The following is an 18,749-nucleotide window of genomic DNA, read 5'->3' as shown; positions in this document are numbered from 1 at the left end:
CGCCTGGGTGGCTCAGTTGGTTAAGCGACTGCCTTCGGCTCAGGTCATGATCCTGGAGTCCCGGGATCGAGTCCCGCATCGGGCTCCCTGCTCGGCAGGGAGTCTGCTTCTCCCTCTGACCCTCCTCCCTCTCATGCTCTCTGTCTCTCATTCTCTCTGTCTCAAATAAATAAATAAAATCTTTAAAAAAAAAAAAATTCATTCATTCTGTCCCAGTTCTGCATGCCAGAAATCCAAAATCAAGGCGTTGGGAAGCCTTTGCTCCCTCAGACTCTAGGGGAAAATCCTTCCTCCCTCTTCTGGTTGCTGGTGGCCGTGGTATGCTGGGGCTGCCTCCTCCACATGGCCCTCTCCCCTTTTCCCTGTGTCTGTCTTTCTCCTAGAAGGACACTTGTCATTGGATTTGGAGCCCACCTACATAATCTAAGATTATCTCATTTTGAGATCCTTGACCTAATTATATCTACAAAGGCCCTTTTTCCAAATAAAGTCACATTCCTTCACTGATTACAGGGTTTAAGGTATGTACATATCACGTTGTAGGCCACTATTCAACCTGCCACATCATTCCTATGTGTGGCCTGCTCTTTTTTCCTCTCAGGCCAGCCTGCCAAAAGATGGAGAAATTAAGTTCTTATTAATCTGAATGAGACTGTTTTAAATTAAGATGTGAATTTTAATCTCCAGGGTAACCACTAAGAAAATAACTTAAAAACATACAGCAAAAGAAACAACAAGGGAATTAAAGCAGCGTATTAAAAAATATACATTTAACAGAAAAGGCATCAGGAATGGAGGGAGAGGAACAAGAAAGACATAAGAAAATGGCAAAATGGCACATGTAAATCCTACCTTATCAGTAATTATATTAAATGTAAATAGATTTAACACTCCAATGAAAAAGGCAGAAAGTAGAAGTATGGATGAAAGGAAAAAAGATCCAACACTATTCTGCCTACAAAAGATACACTTCATATTCAAAGACACAAATAGGTTGAAAGGAAAAGGATGGAAGAAGATGTTCCATGTAAGCAGTAACTAAAAGAAAGCTGGGGTGGCTATATGTCTATAGGCTAAATAAAATAGATTTTATTTTTTTTTTAAAGATTTTATTTATTTATTTGACAGAGAGAGACACAGCGAGAGAGGAACACAAGCAGGGGGAGAGGGAGAGGGAGAAGCAGGCTTCCCGCCGAGTAGGGAGCCCGATGCGGGGCTTGATCCCAGGACCCTGGGATCATGACCTGAGCCGAAGGCAGACACTTAACGACTGAGCCACCCAGGCGCCCCTAAAATAGATTTTAAGACAAAAATTGTCACTAGAGACCAAGGGCATTTTATAATGATAAAAAGGTGACTCCATCAGGAAGATTTAACAATTATGGACATATACATACATAACAGCAGACTCCCAAAATATAGGAAGCAAAACTTACAGAATTGAAGGGAAAAATAAACAATGTAACCATAATAGTTGGAGGCTTCAATACCCCGTTTTCAATAAAGAATAGAAAGACTAGGCAGACGATCAACAAGATCAGCAAGGAAACAGGAGACTTGAACAACCCTATGGACCAACTTGACCTAATTATAGACATCTGGAAAATACTACTACTGTAACACTAACAGTATCTAGAAAACACTTCAACAGCAGGAGCAGAATGCACATTTTTCTCAAATGCACATGGAACATTCTCTAGTACAGACCATCTATTAGGTCATAAGAGAAGTCTCAGTAAATTTAAAGAGACTAAAATCATACAAAGTATGTTCTCTGAAATAAAATTTGAAATAAATGACAAAAGAAAACTTGGGATAATAGTAAATATGTGTAAATTGAGCAACATTCTCTTTTTTTTTTTTTTAAAGATTTTATTTATTTATTTGAGAGAGAGAGTAAGAGAGAGAAAGAGCACAAGAGGGGGGAGTGGGAGAGGGAGAAGCAGACTCCCTGCTGAGTAGGGAGCCCGATGCGGGACTCGATCCCAGGACTCCAGGATCATGACCTGAGCTGAAGGCAGTCGCTTAACCAACTGAGCCACCCAGGCGCCCTTGAGCAACATTCTCTTAAGTAACTGGAAGGTTCAATGGAAAAATCAGAAGAGAAATTAGGAAAAACTTTAGGATGAACGTAATAAGAACACAAGATACCAAAACCTATGGGATGTGGCAAAAGCAGTTTGAGAGAGAATCTTATAGATGCAAACATACTAAAAAAGAAAAAAGAAAAAAGATCTCTTAACTTTCTACCTTAAGACCCTGGAAGAAGAAGAGTTCCTGGTTAGCTCTGAGCATTTGTGAGTCAGTTTTACTCTCTCTAGTTTCTAGGCCAGGGTCAGACTGCTGAAATGCCACAACGTGAAGAGAAACCCCAGGCCCCTGTGGGACATTTGCCTCAGAACTAGCCCCAGTGCCCTCTAGTGGCCATATCTGTGAACCACAAGTAGAATCATGGAATTATCAACGTCCAGGCTGGGACTACAGCCCCACCTCCGCGGGCTAAAAGCAGATGGTCATCTGGAAAAGGAGGATCCGGTTCCCTTTCCCGAGGTAACAACTCTCCATCAGAGGCAATGTTCACAGCATTTACCTAGAGCCCCCCACCCATTGCTTAGAGCAGGCTGCTGCTAGAGGTACATTGCCCTAGGTGAGGTCCCCCTCTGGGATTTGGGGGCCTGCTGATTGTCGCTGTTCGTAGGCAGAGATGGTGGAGCTCACTTGCGCACAGTAGGTGTTCAATTTTCACAAACTTAATGCTGAGAATAAGGGCCTACCTTTGTGAGGTGGTCTAGGTTAGGGCCAGGGCTTAGCCTGGAGCCAGAGGCTGAGGGTCATGGCTAACCTCAGATGGGGCTGGAAAGGGGCTGAGACTGTCATCAAAAAACAGGCCTTTCCTCCATCCTAAAGGAAATATCTGTCCTCTACTGGAGCTCTGTGGACCTGAGGCCCCTCCAGGGTACCTCCTGTTGCTGCCTGCCCTCCCGCCCATCTAGGAACTCTGGAGAAGTCAACCCTCCCAACCTTCCAAGCCAAGCCCCACTGCAGACCTATCTACAAACACCTCCTCCTTCAACGCAGCAGTGCCGTCTCCCCAGTCTTTGCACCTGCTTGCTACTCTGCCCTTCATTTCCTCCCTGGCAAACTTCCAGTCACCCTTCAAGAGGTCCCAGCTCAATGAGGCACCCCACGTTGGATGCCCAGAGGAGTGGTCCTCGAGGCGGTTGAATGAATGGCAAGGGTGGGCACTTAGGCAGTTGGAATGAAGTCATTTGGCCTCAGCTAGCAGGGGTTCCCAGCTGCTTAGTACTCGTTGAACGGAATTCGAACAGAGAGAGGTGCCATCTTGTGAGACCTAGGTGTGGCCTGAAATCACTACAGTGACACTGGAAGAGCTCTCCCTCTTTGTGGTGTAACTGAAGCCAGGGGCAAACAACATGGCTTGAGTGATCCATGGAGGACGCTTCCAGCTCAGTCATCTCAGGACCATAGCCCTTACCTACATATAGGACAGAAACCCTTACACATGTAGTAGCCAGCCATGAGGGGGCTCCAAGGACTCCTGCCTCCAGATTTTCACTCAGTGTATACTCCTCTTGAGTGTGAGCTGGATCTAGTAGCTTGCATCTAATGGGGAGAATATGGCAGATCACATCTGAGATGTAAGTTATAAAATAATGTGACTTGCACCTTGCACACTCTTTCTGGCTCTTCCTGCTTACTCTCTCTGATGAAGCCAGCTGCCACGTTGTGAGCTACTCCATGGAAAATCCCACGTGGTATGCAACTAAGAGTGGCCTCTGGTCAATAGCCAGTGAGGAAGTGAACCCTGGGAGCAACCACATGGATGACCTTGGAAGTGGAGCTTCCCCCAGTCAAGCCTTAGGATGACTGCAGCCCAGCCGACACCCTGACTGTGGCCTTGTGTGAGCCCCTGAAGTAGAAGCTGCACCTCAACTACTGACCCTCAGATTGTGAGGTGGACACCATGTTGTTTGAAGCCACAACATTCTGGAGGAATTCGTCACACAACACTAGATAACCAGTACCCCACACAGGGTCATGTAGCCCTATGAGCAAGGGGGAAGGCTTGGCAGGCAGCCCAGATGGGGCCCTGGTTTTCCCAAGTGTCAGTGGCAAGATACAGATGTAGCCCCAGCAGTAACTCACAGAGGACTCTCGTTTTTATTTATTCGTTTTGGAAAATACAAAAGTCTGACATGGTACAATAATCTCATCAAAAGAAAACAGAACGCACAGAGGAGGGCCTGGATTTCTTCCCTGGTCCCTACCCTCTCAGAAAGGCACAAGTATGTGAGGCTTGGGTTCAGGGGCCTCCTGACCTGAAACCAATCTGCTGCTCAGAAGGCCAAGCCCCTCTGTGAACAGGAAGAAGGACCCTTTCCTCACACCCACACTTGGGGGTATGGGTTAAACAAGTTGAGGCCATGGGGGAAGTATGTGATTCAGGCCAAGTCCGGGTCGTTCTGGGTCCATGTCAGCACCCTGTGGAGGACCAGTCACTCCAACCAGACATGGTGGCTGAATAATCCCGGAAGTGGTGCATCTGGGCACAGGGTCATTGCCACCCCCATTCCTGCTCTGGAGGCCTTAGATTTAAAAGACTGGCGAGACTCAAGCTGGAGCATTCCAGATGCTCATCACAGCACTCTTCAAGATGGGGACAATTGTGCCCTCCAAGTCTTCCCCTTGGTAAGAGGGACCAGTCCTGCAGTTAAGTGCGGGGTAGGTAGTTTGGAATAGAGGTGTTTGTATTACGAGTGGCTTCTGCCCCTCATCCCGCAGTGGGAAAAAGCAAATAATCTAACCGGCCTGAGCCACAAATGGCTGTCCTTCTTTCCCAGTTAACCAGGACTGAGTTTTCTCTGTAATTTTGGGAAAGGAAGAAGAAGGGTTGGTTGAGAGACCGTGAAGGCCCAGATGTGGTAGCCATCACCCAGAGCAGGACAAGTTGGAAGTGGAAGAGTTTGCAATATTCATTTTTTCCTTCTTAAAAAAGACCTAACATTTGTAATGGTTTAACAAAATTATTATAATTTCTTTTAAATAACCCACAGACACCCATGACGCTTCCAAATTTACAGAACAAAAAAGCATTCGAGAACTTGGTAGAAAACGATTTGTAGCTGATTCCTCCCAGGAGCTGGCCCCCAGTGGTGAGCTCAGTTCACCTCCAGAACCTCGGTCTCCGGGAGGCCAAACTTGGTCTTGTGCTTGTCGAAGAGCTTCACCAGGGCCTCCATGTACATGGTGTGGTACAGGTCTATGTCCTGCTGGGTTGGGTGCTCCAGCTTGGGGATGGTGATGGGCTCACCCACTGCAAGGATGGGGCAGAGGTCTCTGGTTAGTCAGCCCACTCGGTCCACCCTCCCTGAGAGTCTACCACGATGTTGATGGCAGTGACCCTGCGCTACGTGCCATCCTGACAGACGAGGAGGGCCCAGGGCATGGAAGGGACCTGCCCCAGGGCCCACGGCCACTAAGCAGCGGGTGGGATCAACATTGGCTGCACCCACTCACTCGACTGGAAGCTCCTGGGAGAGCTGTGGGAGCAAGTAATGGCGTTGCTCTCGCCCCGCTCTGGGCAAGTCACATTGCCTCACTGAGCCTCAGTTGCCTCACCTGTCCCATGGGATCCTTCCTCTTGGGCTTTGCTGAGGATCACGTGGCATGCTTTGAAAAGTGTGGTAAGGGAGGAGGGGTGCAACATTCACACACACATGCATTGCTTTACTTCCTGCAGCTTCACACCCAACTCATCCCGAAGCCCTGGCAAAGACATTTTGGAAATTTCTCCCCAGTTCTTGCCCTTTCCACGGCCATTCCCTCGGTCCCCCGTGGCTGCCAGAGAGGCATCTGCACCCATTTCAGGGGCTTCTGTTTTGACCTTTGTAACCCATTGGCTATCCAGCAGCCCCAAGAATCACTTTAAAGTGCAGTTCTGAACCTCTCCTCCCCCCAGTCCTCAAGCAGCTCTCCATTCTTAAGGTGAAGTGCAAACTCATTCCCACTGCCCACGGGAGCCTGTCCCTCTCCAGCCACACCTGCGCATGGAAGTGTCCCTGCTGCCTCAGAGCGATCAGGCCTGGTAATGTAGGCCTGTGTAACGAGAGCAGACAGTGCATCTGGGTCTGGGACCTCAGATGCAAGAAGCTAGTCTTTGTAGAAATCCAAAGCAAAACACCTGACCCTGATACCTCAAAGCATCTATGTGAGCTTTGACCCCGAAAGTCCACGGCTGGTGGCCTACATACTTCTGTGTGATCTCTGGCTTGTGAACCACACACACACACACACACACACACACACACACACACACACCCAGAACAACACAACTGAGGGACAAGCGCAGCCAGTTTTTTGCTATAGTTCTCAGAGGCCTATGGTCCAGTCATGTTGATGTTTTTCTTTCTGTTCCTCAAAAATCTATACAGTTTTGCTCTGCAAGTCCACTCAGGCTCATGTTTCCGACAAATCCCTCCTCCTCGTCTCTTTTGCTAGATAATTCCTCTTCAGCTAGAGGTGTAAGAGTCACCTCTTCCCTGGGGTCCACTATAAGGCCCCAGAGCACCCTGCACATTCCCCTCACACCCCCTCCCGGTCTTTGCTCCACAGACTGGTCTTCCTGGTCTTCCCGCATAGACTCCGGGCTCTGCACACACAGACTGCCGAGTCTTGTTTTCTCACCTGGCACTGCTTGGCTCATAGCAATGGAACTAATTCTCCACCGCCCGCTCCCCACCCCCACTCGCCATCCCCATCAGCGCCCAAACATGTCCGCATCTACAAGGTTTAGAGCGTGGACATCAGAACCACATAGCCTGGATGTGAATCCTAACTCCACCACAAACTAGCAGTGGGGGACCCCAAGCTCAGGGGCTGCAGGCAGGGGAAGCTCACCGACGGTGGTGATGGGCTTGGAGTAGGGCACCAGCCCCCACGTGTCAGAGGAGAAGAGGCCTCGGCCATGGAAGATGCACGGGGCAAAGCCAATGTACTTCTGGAACTTCTTCTGGACCCATCGGCCCCAGGAACCCTCCTCAAAGATCACCTGCTTGTATACTTCATTCTCCCCGAAGGAGTAGGTGGGAACCAGGTCCGCTCTGGAAGGGAGAAGCCAGAGTCCCTCACACCCTAACTGCCGGCCTCCTGCTCTCCTAGCAGCAGGACACGTGTTGGCCTGAGGGCACACAGTCCACCACGGGAGCCTGGCCTCTCGGCCTGTCTGCAAGGGCCCGGGGAGCGCAGGCGGCATTTCTGCTCCACTCAGACCCTCGGGCTACGCTTGGGCAAACTTGCTCTGCAGCTCTGGCCGCCGACCTCCCCCCTCCCACAGGATGGCAAACTCTCATCCATGCCTTCCTGGGGTCTGGGCCTTGCCTCCAGGAGCCGAGGAGTTGCTCTGTTGGGGCCAAACAAAGCTTCGGAGGGCTGCGCGTGCAGCGCAAGCTGTGGTGCGTGCGTGTGTGTGCGTGTGTGCACGCGCGTGGGGGGGCACTTACCCGTGGCGTAGGGCCAGTTTTACAAAGCCCTTGCGATTGCGCAGGGTGACCGCGTTCTTGCCAGGCATGGAGCTCAGGGACTCGGCCGCGCCCCCCACTACGATGATGATGGCGTTGCCACTCCCATTCTTTGAAAGCAAGTAGTCGATGGTGTCCCTGTTCACAGGGCAGATGCCTGGCAGGGAGAGGGACACAGAATCAGGGCTGCCCATAAAGGCACTCCCTACCCCCTGCGTACAGCCAGGCATGGACAGAGAGAGCCCTGGCCTTGGGCTCCAGATCTAAGCCAGCCGCTAGAAGTTATAGGGCCCTGCCTAAGCTATTTCTTTTTCAGAGCCTGGGCTTGCTTATCTGTAAAACGGGGATAACGATATGAGGTTGTTTAGGGAACTCGTTCATTTGGCAAACATTCCTTGAGGTCCTAGCTCAGCAGGCTGTTGCTAGGTGCTGGGGAGCCCGATGAATCGGGGCGGCAGGGGTCACAACAGGTGGGTAGGACAGAGCCACTGACAGTGATTCGGGTGTGCAAAAGGCAGCACAGGGGCTGGGGTCGGAGAAGGCTTCCCGGGGAAGGTGTGAGCCAAGAGAAACCCTGACGGCCGCAAGGACAGCTCTCCTGCTCAGACCTGGTCCGCCGTGCCCGGGCCACACTGCATCTCTCCACACAGGCCCAGCCCCTGGGGCACGGCGTATTGACCTCCTGCGCCCTCTATCACCTCGCTCAGTGGCGAGGCTCAGGCAGGGACAACAGAGCCCCCAGGGGCAGGCGGAGGCGGCCTCTCACCTCCAGACATCAGGTACTCCCTCAGCACAGGCATCCGGAAGTTGCCGGCCAGCGTGGCCAGGTAGGGCCTTATGCCGGGGAACTTCTTGCTCACTTCTGTGGCCTCTGTGCTGAAGTTGCAGAAGGCACCCAGGCCCATGATGCCATGGGGGTGGTACCCAAAGATGTAGTTCCTGGTGGTCAGCAGGTTGTGTGTCTTCACCAGCTGCAGGGAAAAACTCGGGTCAGAGGAGATGCCAGGAGAGGGGCACTGGGACATGCCCAGAAGATGGGGGAAGGACCCGGGGCACCATACCCTGGGCGACTCTGCACACCTGACCTGAGACTCGCGGCAGTCGCCATTGAGACTGTGAGTCCCCGCCCGGGAAGGGAGTGGGAAACGTTCCCTCTCATTCCCTTACCTCTCCAGCCAGACACACCAGGTCCTGTCATCTGCGCCCTGCCAGCCTCCTGCCTGCCCTCCTCCTGGGCCCATTGTCCTCATCCAACCCCTGCCGCTCTCAGATAAAGAGGGGTGTCCAGTTTGTGCCAAGGTAAAGTCCATGTCCCTTAGTTTGGCCAGAGAAGGGACAGTGCAGGTGGCCTGAATGGAAACTTCCTTCCAGGCAGCCAGGCTCGACTCATGCTCTACTACAGGGAGGTCAGGGGCGAGCAACAGGCCTATGCCAGCCCTGGCAGGGGCAGGGGGCCAGCCAGGCAGCTGAGCTGTGGTACTATCAACAAAGCTGTCCTGGGATGCTCTAAAGACTGATTGGCTTCCTCCGGGGGCTGCCCCTGCCCTGGGGTTGGTGGCTTGGAGGGTGGGGTGGGTGGTGCAAAGTTGCCCTAGACTCCGAGGCACCTGCCCAGCATTGCACAGAACATGGTGGGGGTGGAGGGTGCTGAGCGCGCTGGAGAGCAAGGCTGTTTTATTCGGAAACATCACTTCTTTTCTGATTAGAAAATTAATGAATAATCATAGAGTACTTTAAAAATACAGGAAAGTGAAAAGGTAATCTATCCAAAGCACCTGTCCTATCTCCATCTGGATAAACCACTCTGACGTGTTGAGTTCTTTTGCTACTCTTTTTTAAAAACCACAAAATTAAGGGCACATGGTTGATACCATTTTTACATAATTTACTTTTTTTTAAAGACTTTATTTTGTATTTAATTATTTGACAGAGAGAGAGAGAGAGCACGCACAAGCAGGGGGAGCAGCAGAGGGAGAGGGAGAAGCAGGCTCCTCACCGAGCAGGAAACCTGACACGGGGCTCGATCCCAGGACTCTGGGATCATGACCTGAGCCGAAGGCAGACGCTTCACCAACTGAGCCACCCAGGCGCCCCTTATTTTTACATAATTTTCTACCCAGCCTATCGTAACTATTTTTCCTATCACAATCCCTCAGTCACATGTCTCTCCTGGCTGCATCATCCTCCCCATAGTTATGCTGCATGTAATAGAATTATAATCAAACTCCGATGGATGGATCTTTAAAAACCTGCCAGAATTTCCTTCAGAAATAAGGCTTCCATAAGTACCTTATTTTTGTCCACATATCTGACTGTTTGACAAACTTCTAGAAGTAACGGTTCCTGGGGCCAAGGGTATGAACATTTTGGTCTCGTGGGCGGCCCGGCCTCTAGCGGGGTGCCACTGATGACACCCCCCTTCCCGTGCCACAAAGTGCCTGCGTCCCTGCACTGGTGTGAGCTGGACGCAGAGCCACTGGCTACTGGCAGAATGTCAATGGCCTGGGTTTTCCATGACTCCCGATTTGGGAACCCCTGGCTGGGGAAAGGACCTGGTGCTCGATTTGGGGGACGCAGTGCTGGTGGCTGGCCCTGGGAAACTGAAATCTGACCCTTCAGGTGACAGAGGCCCGAGGGGGATGGAGCAGATGGTGGCCGGCCCCATTCCCAGCTCTACGACTGCGGGGACGTGTGTGAGCACGCCCCCCTGAGTTCCACCCCCGCTGCTCCGGCCTTCCCTACTCTTTCTCCCACTTTGCCTTTGGCAAGCACGTTAAAGCTGCTCAAAAACCCAACCAGCGCTTTGCTGCCTACTACATAAATGCAAAACACAGGCAGCCTAAGCCATGACTGTTGGGTAGGGGGTAGAGAGGGGGTGTCTAAAAGGGGGCCCGGCTTCACGTGAGCTTTGCGAGGAGACTGCTCTGAGAGTTCACCTCCCGAAGAGCAGGTGTGCCCAGCACGCTAGCTCACAGGAAAGCGGGACCCCGGAGCTGGCTTCCGCACAGTAGGGACGTGTCAAGGTAAGAGTGGAGGCTGTGAGCACTGCCCTCATAACCTGCTCCAGAACTGAAGGCTGGGTCTGGGAGCCCAAGGCACAACATGCGCTGGAAGGGCCCCGATCTAGGCCCTTCCTTGGATTGCAAGTTGAAGACGGAGGCCTAGAGAAAGGAGCTGCCACTTCTCGGAGGTCACAACCCTGCTACTGACTTGCCTTGGGACCTCGGGACAGTCCCACCTCTCTGGGCCTTAATAGGACCATCCAGGAAATGAAGCAGATGGACAGATAGATCATTCTAAGCTCAGACAGTCTTTCCTAGTCTCCTCTCCAGAGATCCTGCCCACAACTCAGGGATAGGTGACCCGGGCGCCACCACCCCTATTTCGGGTAGCCGGTGGTGCTGTTGGCCACTGCTAACGCATGAGCCCTCCTGTGCTGGGAGAAGGGATGCTCTCGGGGCTCGCTGAGCTGCTCTGGTGGCAGGGAGCTATACAAAGAAGGGGGCGGGGAAGGGTGGGTGGGTGGTTACAGCCAGAGATCATTACATAACCACTGGCAAGAGGCCAGGAGAGGGGGAAGGCCAGGAGGGCCACACAGAACACCACGAAGCGTCAGCCCTGACGTCAGGTCACCAAGGCCAAACCCTTTCCGCATAGAAGAGCAGCCTGAGGCCCTGAGGATCAGGGGCTCGGCCAAGTTCACCAGTGGGCAAGAGCAGAGCCCAGGCCGAGGCTCCATGCCCTGGCCGGCCTCAGGCCCAGGTTGGCTTGGGTCCTGGTGCCTAGGGACCCTCTCAGGGCCAGCCCACGTGTGCCCTGTAGCGCCAATTCCCATCTGACTTCTTGGAATAGAGGTGCGAAAAGGGACACAGCGTTTTGTTTTGGGTCTTTTGGAAATGTGGGCATCAGTGGGGAAGGGCACCTGCTCGTCCCAGCTCTGGCCAGTGGTCATCGGGTCATCCTGTTTTGGGTGGAGGGGGCTATTGGACTCAAGGAATCTTCCAGAGGGACAGGCTGCTCTGATCACTGTGGCCTGACCTCTAAGGTAAGGGTCCCAGCAGAGAGAAGAGAGTCCATAATCCCTCACACCCACCCATAATTTACCACTTTTTATCATACGGACAGCTCCATTTTGCAAGTAAGGCTAATGAGGCTCAGTGAGCCTGAGAAAGTGTGCCTGTGGTCCCTTGGGCAGAAAGTGACAAAGTCTAGCAGAATCCGCTAGATGGTGAGCCCACCTGAGGGGCCAGGGCTGACTCCTCCGTGTCCCCGTGCCTAGCACAGAGCCCAGCACAGGCACAGGGAGCCACTGCCCTGGGCAGTGAACAGAGTGACAGGGCAGGAGCTCAACCCAGGTGTCTAACCACAAAGTAGAGGGAGGGAGACCCAGGAAGTGGGGCTCAATCCGATGAGGAAATCCAGGACTGAATCTCTCCCAGAGAAACAGGCAGTAGGAGTTCAGTGGGAAAGAGCCTGGGGCTTGGATTCTAGTACGAACGCCGGCGTGGACTCGCCATGCAACCTGGACCAGACCGTGCCTGTCTCTGGGACTCGGTCTCCTCACTTCCAGAATGACAGGGTTAGGTCCGATGATGCAGCTCTGTCCCAGCAACAGCAGGCTTGAATTCCTTGCAGCCAGGGAGATGGGGTCAGGGGAAGGGAGGAGCGGGAGCCCTGACCCCAAGGATCCTGGGAAAACTGGCTCAGGCTGTGGCGAGCAGAGGGAGCTTCCTCCCAACACTGAGGGCAGTGGAGGAATGTAGGGTTACCCGGCCACCTCCTCCGGGCAGCACGCCAGGATGTCTCAGTCACTGACTCATAGCAGCAAACATACACCACCCTGCACCACACACACATTCACTCTCACACTTGCTGCCTCGGCTCTTCAGACCCCATTGTCTTCTGCTGGGTCACCATAAGCAGCTAGTGTGTGCCCGGGCTGGGGTGCTCAATGAGCTGGCCAGACAGGTGTCTCCCCTTTGGGATTCTGCCAGAGTTAGCCACAGTCCCCCAGCGCTAGGGCCCAGATGCCTCTGCCTTGCCAGCCTGGCTTATAGACCACTGGCAGGGGGGCAGACAAAGATGAGAAAAAGTCCAGACCAAGCCACCACTGATCCTGTCAGGACCTGGAGCCTGGCCCCAGAGAAGACAGGTGCGTAGAAGACCAGCATGGGGGTCCCAGAGCAGCCAATGATGGTGCGGCAGGAAGGAAACCCAGAGACCGACTTAGTCTAAACTCGCTTCATCTGGGGCAACTGCATGCTGGAAGGGACGGTGCCTCACTCAGGGTCATACTGGGCTCTTCCTCCAAGCCTGAGGGAAGCTGGAGTCCCCGAGCTTATTTCCTACAGCTCTGCAGCATAGGGAGGCAGCATGCTGTTGGGAAGAGTCCAGCATTCTGAGGCAAGGCAGCAAATGGAATTTCAGCTCAAACTGCTACTAGCCTCATTCAGCTTTACTACTTTCTGACCTTCAGGTTTTTCTTCTGTGAAAAAGGGATAAAATGAATACCCGCCTCACGGGGTACTGTGAGGGTTAACGGGGACTCCTTGAGGAAAGGTGCTGGTTTCTGGAAGGCTCCCAATAAATGGAGATCCTCCTTCTCCACTCTACCTCCTCAACATCCCCCACACCGCAGGCTTCTTCTCAAACTCAGGTGCCTCAGCGTTCTTCCGTTTGCATGCCTGTTTAGTGCCACTCATCTTTAAGATGGAGTTCTAGGAGCACGTCCTCCGGAAGTCTCCCCTGAGCACTTCAGAACTAGGGTCTCACTCTTCTTTCACGGCACATCTAATTTCCTGGGCCCTAATTCCCTGGTCATGAGCCCCAGTGGGCCACCTGCAGCTGGCTGAGAGAAGTGATGATCTATCAGAGCTTCAGAAGGAAAAAAAAGCCCCTCATACCTACTGCTTTAAGTTCTATCTATGGTTCAGGTCGGATGGACTTGGAACTATCTTAGTATTGCTCTTGATAAATTGCTGCCATTTCAGTTATGCCTTTAATATTCACTGAAAGGCAGACAAGCAACGGCCATAATATCTGCTATTATACATGCTCCTTTTATCACTAAGGATCTCAGTGTCGGAAACATTTTTTAGATCCACATGCTAGAACAAGCCCTGTTCCCCTAAGAAACTAGCATGCTTCGTCCTTTCTCAAAATAAAAACCAACAACTATCATGTTTCCCTTTTTGCCTTGGCTGCCAGGAAGCTAAGAGTTGACTGAAGCTCAACTACTGCAACTTTGTTGACCCTTATGGCTGGACTGCTAGTAGCTTTTCCCTCAGGTCCTGATTTTTGTTTTTACCTGGTATGACACTGTATGTATCCTACATTGCCTCAAATCCTGCATAAAGTGGGGTAGAACATGAACAGATGTCCACAGTGGAAGGGGTCATGTGGTTCAACTCAGCACATGCGGTACCCACAGACGGGTGAGTTAAAGCTTGCGCTCAGATTTCCCACCCGTTCCCACCCTCCCAAGTTAACACCCGCAAGTCTTTACCTGGATGGGAAAGTAGTCTCGAAAGTAGCGCCACACAGCCCAGTTTCGGACCCACTGTGACCTCCTGCCACCTTCCAGGGAACAAAATACAGTGTTGGGAAGTAGCGGGAGTGGGGGCGGGTGACATTTGGGCAAGGCAGAGAAGACAGAGCCAGTGAGACCCTGAGTGAGGGGACTGTCACCCTACGGGGCATCTTCTCCCCCCTTCCCACTGGGCCCTTTCTCACCTTTGTTCCCTCATGTTAGGCAAACCTTTGATGGAGTGTGAGCTCCTCTGAGGCCCAGGACGGTGCCCTCCGAGGGGCTTTCCACACCCCAACCCGAAACCACACCCTGGCCTAGGTCCCCACTTTTTACATAGCAGGTGCTAAGTAAAAAGTGGTGGCCTCCATGCCGAGGAACTTCCGCTCTGCGCGGGAGGGAAAGTCCCAAGGGCAAGGGGGTAGGGCAAGGAGGTTGTGCTCCTACCTTTTTTGGGCGTGTTCCAGTCAAACGCCAGCCAGGTGAAGTAGAGCACGGCGATGAGCCAACAGTCGGTGCAGAATGTGTACATGAGGATGGCGCTGCAGGCCACTCCTGGTGGGGAAGCAGAGGGCCACGGGTCAGGCCCTGGCCTCCCTGGATGGGCCTGTCTCCCCTCTGGGCAAAGGCTCACCACGTGACACGCCTTCGGCACAGCTGGGGCCATGGGCAGAGGAGATCTGCAGCCACAGCCTGGGGAGGATGAGGCTCATGGGGACAAGAACCTCATCTCCTAGATTCTGATGGGTGTTCCTGGTGTCCAGGAGCTCGTGGGCTCCACGCGGTCTGGGCAGTAGCACTGGGAAAGCCGTCCTTAGAGCTGTTCTTTCGGGCCCCTCCTTGCACGTTCTCCCCACCCCAGTGCCCACCACAGTTACTGTGGATGCAGAGAGGGACCGACCAAGTGCCTCTACACCTCAGGACTTGGGCTGAGCCACCGTCTCAAGTGTGAGGCCGGGGGACTTTATCCCACTTTGGAGATGAGAACACTGAGGCTCCAGGAGGAGGTAACATGCCCAACGTCACTCAGCAGGACAGTGGCAGAGCCAGGATTCATAAAGATTTTATTTTATTTATCAGGGGGAGGGATGGGGAGAGAGGGCACAAACAGGGGGAGCAGAAGAGGGAGAAGCAGGCTCCCTGCCAAGCAAGGAGCCTGATGCGGGGCTCGATCCCAGGACTCTGGGATCATGACCTGAGCCAAAGGCAGACGCTTAACTGACTGAGCCACCCAGGCGCCCCAGCAGAGCCAGGGTTGGACCAGTGAATCCATAATCTGCACCAGGCTTTAGAAGTTCACCAAAAATGAGAAGGCCCAGACTGCCACCGGAGGGACCTGACAGAGGTGGCTTCCTGCCCCGGGAGGAGGGCCGGCCCCTTCCAACATAAGAGGGCTGCAGTCAGGCCCAGGCCAAAGCCCAGAGCCCATCAGGCCCCCTTGCAAAAACCCCAGCAGGGCCCTCAGAAGACTCCCTGGGGCCAGCTTCTGTGCAGTCACTCCTTTCTGGTCTTCTGGCCCTAATGTTGAAAACCTGGTACAGCAAGCAAGTCTGCGCCAGAGCTGGCTTACCTCAGGGCTGGCCCCTAGAAGCCCTCATCAGGGCCTCTATCCCTGTTTTACCCAGCCTTCCAGGTCTCACTCAGACCAGATCTCTCCAAGAACCATTCTCCAGTATCATACTGCCCTCCCACATGGATCTCTCACCTCTGAATTCTCCACACTAGGGAGGGGGGCACATCTTCTTTGCCCCCTGGCACTCAGCACAGGGCTGGGGGCAGCCGGTGCTCATGCGAGGTAGAGCGTGACTTCCATCCAGCACCTTCCCCATGGCTCAGGGAGGAAAGTCAACCCTTGCTGTATGCCCACCCTCTGCTGGGCACTGAGCTGTCATGGGTGCTCTAGGGCTGCCTGGCTCTGGATCCCATGCTCTCTCTTCTTCCTGCTATGCTGAGCCTCCTCTGCTTTCCTCTGCGGAAGGGGGGAGGGCCAGCTGGACTCCCCCCTGAGCCTCAGAGCAGGAAAATGGTGTCATCCATTTTTCATCCACAATGCAGTCCTGGTCTACTCCTGAGCTAACCTCTCCCAAGGTAGCTAAAAATAGTACAACTATCTTGGGAGGGGCAGTGAACATAGAGTGACCAGGCATCCAGCTTTTCAGGACCAGCTTAGGAGTGTGACATCACAGACAGGGAAGAGGAGTCTCTAGGGAAGCATTTGCAGCCTACAAAAACCCATTAAAGGCAAACTGTGAAGTACTTGGAGCAGCTGGGTGAATGGCTATGTCTAAGTTAAGGCCACTTACAAAGTCGCTCACACTGTTGAGCAGTTTGCCTTTGGTCCCCTTTCCTAGGCCTGGGAAATGGGCCGTTCCAGCCCCCTAGATGCCACAGGTATCCAAGCTCCTTCAGACGCCAGGTGGATTCCCCAGATGGGCCTGGGCAGGGCCGTGAGGTTCAGGCGAGGGTCCGAGCGGCCTGGAAATCTAGCTGCCGTCAAACCCCTAACTCTCCTAAGGAGTATGGGGAGCAGAGGGGGCTGAGCCGCAGGCCCCACTGCCTCCAAGTCTGAGCTCTCTGGGAAGGAGGGAATCCCTACCTACTGCCCTCACACAGCTGCCCGGGAAGCCTGGATGGAGGAAGAGAGAACCCGCTGGGAGTCCAGAGACTGTATTCCAGCCCTGCTCCCTGTAGCCCCCCTGTGCCCACCGCCCCTCTCTCACAGCATGCGCCGGACTCACTCCTGCACACAGCCCTTCAGCCCCTGGGCTCCCTGGGAGCTGGAGCTCTGATTCACCTCTCCAGCCGCAGCAGCCGACCCAGGAAAGGCTCATGGAGCAAAAAAACGAGCTGAACCCTCCTTTCTCAGAGCCTGATTCTAGTCCTCTGAACAGGGGGGCTCCCTGCTTCCCCCTTGTGGGCCACAGGGCTGCAGCTGGGTCAACAACCACTTAAAGACCCTGCAGGCTCCATGCACAGAAGGCCCAGGGCCACCTTCACCAGCTTCACCTCCCCACGTCTTGGTGAAGCCGGGGATTCAAACCTCCGGTCACCGAGGCCTGTGAGCAGGGCGGCCTGTGGCGGTTCAGGGGCCGGGAGGCAGCACGACGGGCCTGAGCCTCCATGTCCTCACAGGGCACTGGGAAAGTTACATGACGTGTTATGGAGGAGAGCAAACACACAGCCAGGCGTCCCGTCCGGAGATCCATGCACTTGGATGGGGAACAAAACGACACCTTAACTTTCACCCCTCTCTGAGGGAAATTGAGTATTTCCTCCATTGACTCGTGTAACAGACCACAGCGTGTTAGCAGTGACCTGTCGAAAGTGCCAGAGGGGGAGAGCAAAGGTGTTTTCACATCACATTTAGAGCAGTGGCAGAGACCTTAAAGCGTCATTTATCCTCCGAAATGGTTAAGAATCGGAGCAATGCTTATGTCTGCCACTAGATCTTTTTATTTCACGTAATAATAAAGAGGCACACGTGTTACTCTATGCCTCATTTGACTTCTTAAATGCACACATATATATATATATTTACACTTCAATATCATTGGTTTTCTCTGAAACCCAATGTACTTTGTGTTACACGTTTAAAAACCCTGAGGAAGGTTTGCGGCCTTTACCAGAATGCCAGAGGGGTCCACTGGGCAAAAATGGTAGAGCCCGCCTGTTCGGAGGTAGGCTGCGGGGCCGTGGCAGCCTTCGAGACACCAGAAGAGCCTCTGCCGGCAGATCTGGGTGGGAGCAGGAAGGAGTGGCTGGGGCTGCTCGGGGCAATAATTAGCCCCAGCTGAGCAGACCTGCCCATCCGAGCAGGCTTGGCTCCCACCTACACAAGGGCGTTGGGAAGATGCTGGGCCGGTTTCTGGGCTACGCTGGACTTGATCGATTGCAAACCTACAACTTGAGGCCAGTCCCTGTTGCAGCCTGCATGGGCTGGGGTTCTGGCAGCTGCTCAGCTCCCCGGCAGCCAAGCTAAGACAGGGACGGTGGCGGCTTCTTGGTACAAACAGGGACTAAGGGAGCGGGTGCAGCAGACTACACATGTGTCTGGGAGGCTGTGTAGTCCATGGGGTCTTGCCCTGGTCCTACCACTTCCTCCTCATTCCGGGCAAGGCTCTGCCCCCTCCGGCCTTCTCTACTCTAGGATCCTAAGAAGTGGCCAGATGTGGGCCAGGGTGGAGGTCTGGGCCCGAAGGGAGCCAGTTTAATTTGCTCTGTTCCCCAGACCAGTGTTTATCTCATTGAGGCCATATATCTCTCTAAGAATCTGAAGATGGTAATTGCCCTTCACCCCAGAAAAAGGTACACATATTCTCACATGTCAGTTTTTCACCTAATTTTGGGGGTTCATGGCTCTCTCCCTAAAACCTACTCTTGGGCCTAAAAGTGAAAACTGGTTGTTTTAGACCAGGTCCACCAATTCTGAGCTCTCCAGTAAGGTGGGCTCCCTGGTGAGTGCTCAGGGCTTCCCCCCCAAATCCCAGCTATGCCACTCAAGGAGCATCACAGTCTCAGAGAGTCAGAGAAGCTCTGTAAGTTTCTATTTCCTCGCCTGTAAAGTAGAAAGTCAAGGAAAGGCACATCAGGTGCCTGGGGCACCGTGCAGGCTTGATAAACAGCACCCCTGTCCCAAGCCTCTGCCCTGCAAAGGAAAGGCAAGGGCAGCATGGAACTGGCCTGGA

At 53.3% G+C, this 18,749-nt stretch overlaps 1 protein-coding gene across 1 annotated transcript in view; it reads right to left on the bottom strand.

The window, feature by feature from the left end:
- Positions 1 to 4,163: 4,163 nt before the first annotated feature.
- DGAT2 (diacylglycerol O-acyltransferase 2) overlaps positions 4,164 to 18,749 on the bottom strand; it is a 30,698-nt gene continuing 16,112 nt past the window's right edge. Inside the window, exons 3-8 of the mRNA XM_081798860.1 lie at positions 14,512 to 14,619; positions 14,044 to 14,114; positions 8,305 to 8,509; positions 7,521 to 7,695; positions 6,919 to 7,121; positions 4,164 to 5,335 (exon numbers count right to left, since the gene is read on the bottom strand). Of these exons, the coding sequence (XP_081654986.1) occupies positions 5,181 to 5,335; positions 6,919 to 7,121; positions 7,521 to 7,695; positions 8,305 to 8,509; positions 14,044 to 14,114; positions 14,512 to 14,619 (917 nt within the window). The 3' untranslated portion in view covers positions 4,164 to 5,180. The remainder of the gene's footprint in view (positions 5,336 to 6,918; positions 7,122 to 7,520; positions 7,696 to 8,304; positions 8,510 to 14,043; positions 14,115 to 14,511; positions 14,620 to 18,749) is intronic.

The sequence above is a fragment of the Leptonychotes weddellii genome, chromosome 11 (genome assembly GCF_054177405.1).
Source record: "Leptonychotes weddellii isolate Sample4059 chromosome 11, ASM5417740v2, whole genome shotgun sequence".
In the NCBI taxonomy this organism is placed as follows: domain Eukaryota; kingdom Metazoa; phylum Chordata; class Mammalia; order Carnivora; family Phocidae; genus Leptonychotes; species Leptonychotes weddellii.
This window is presented reverse-complemented; position numbering and strand designations above follow the sequence as displayed.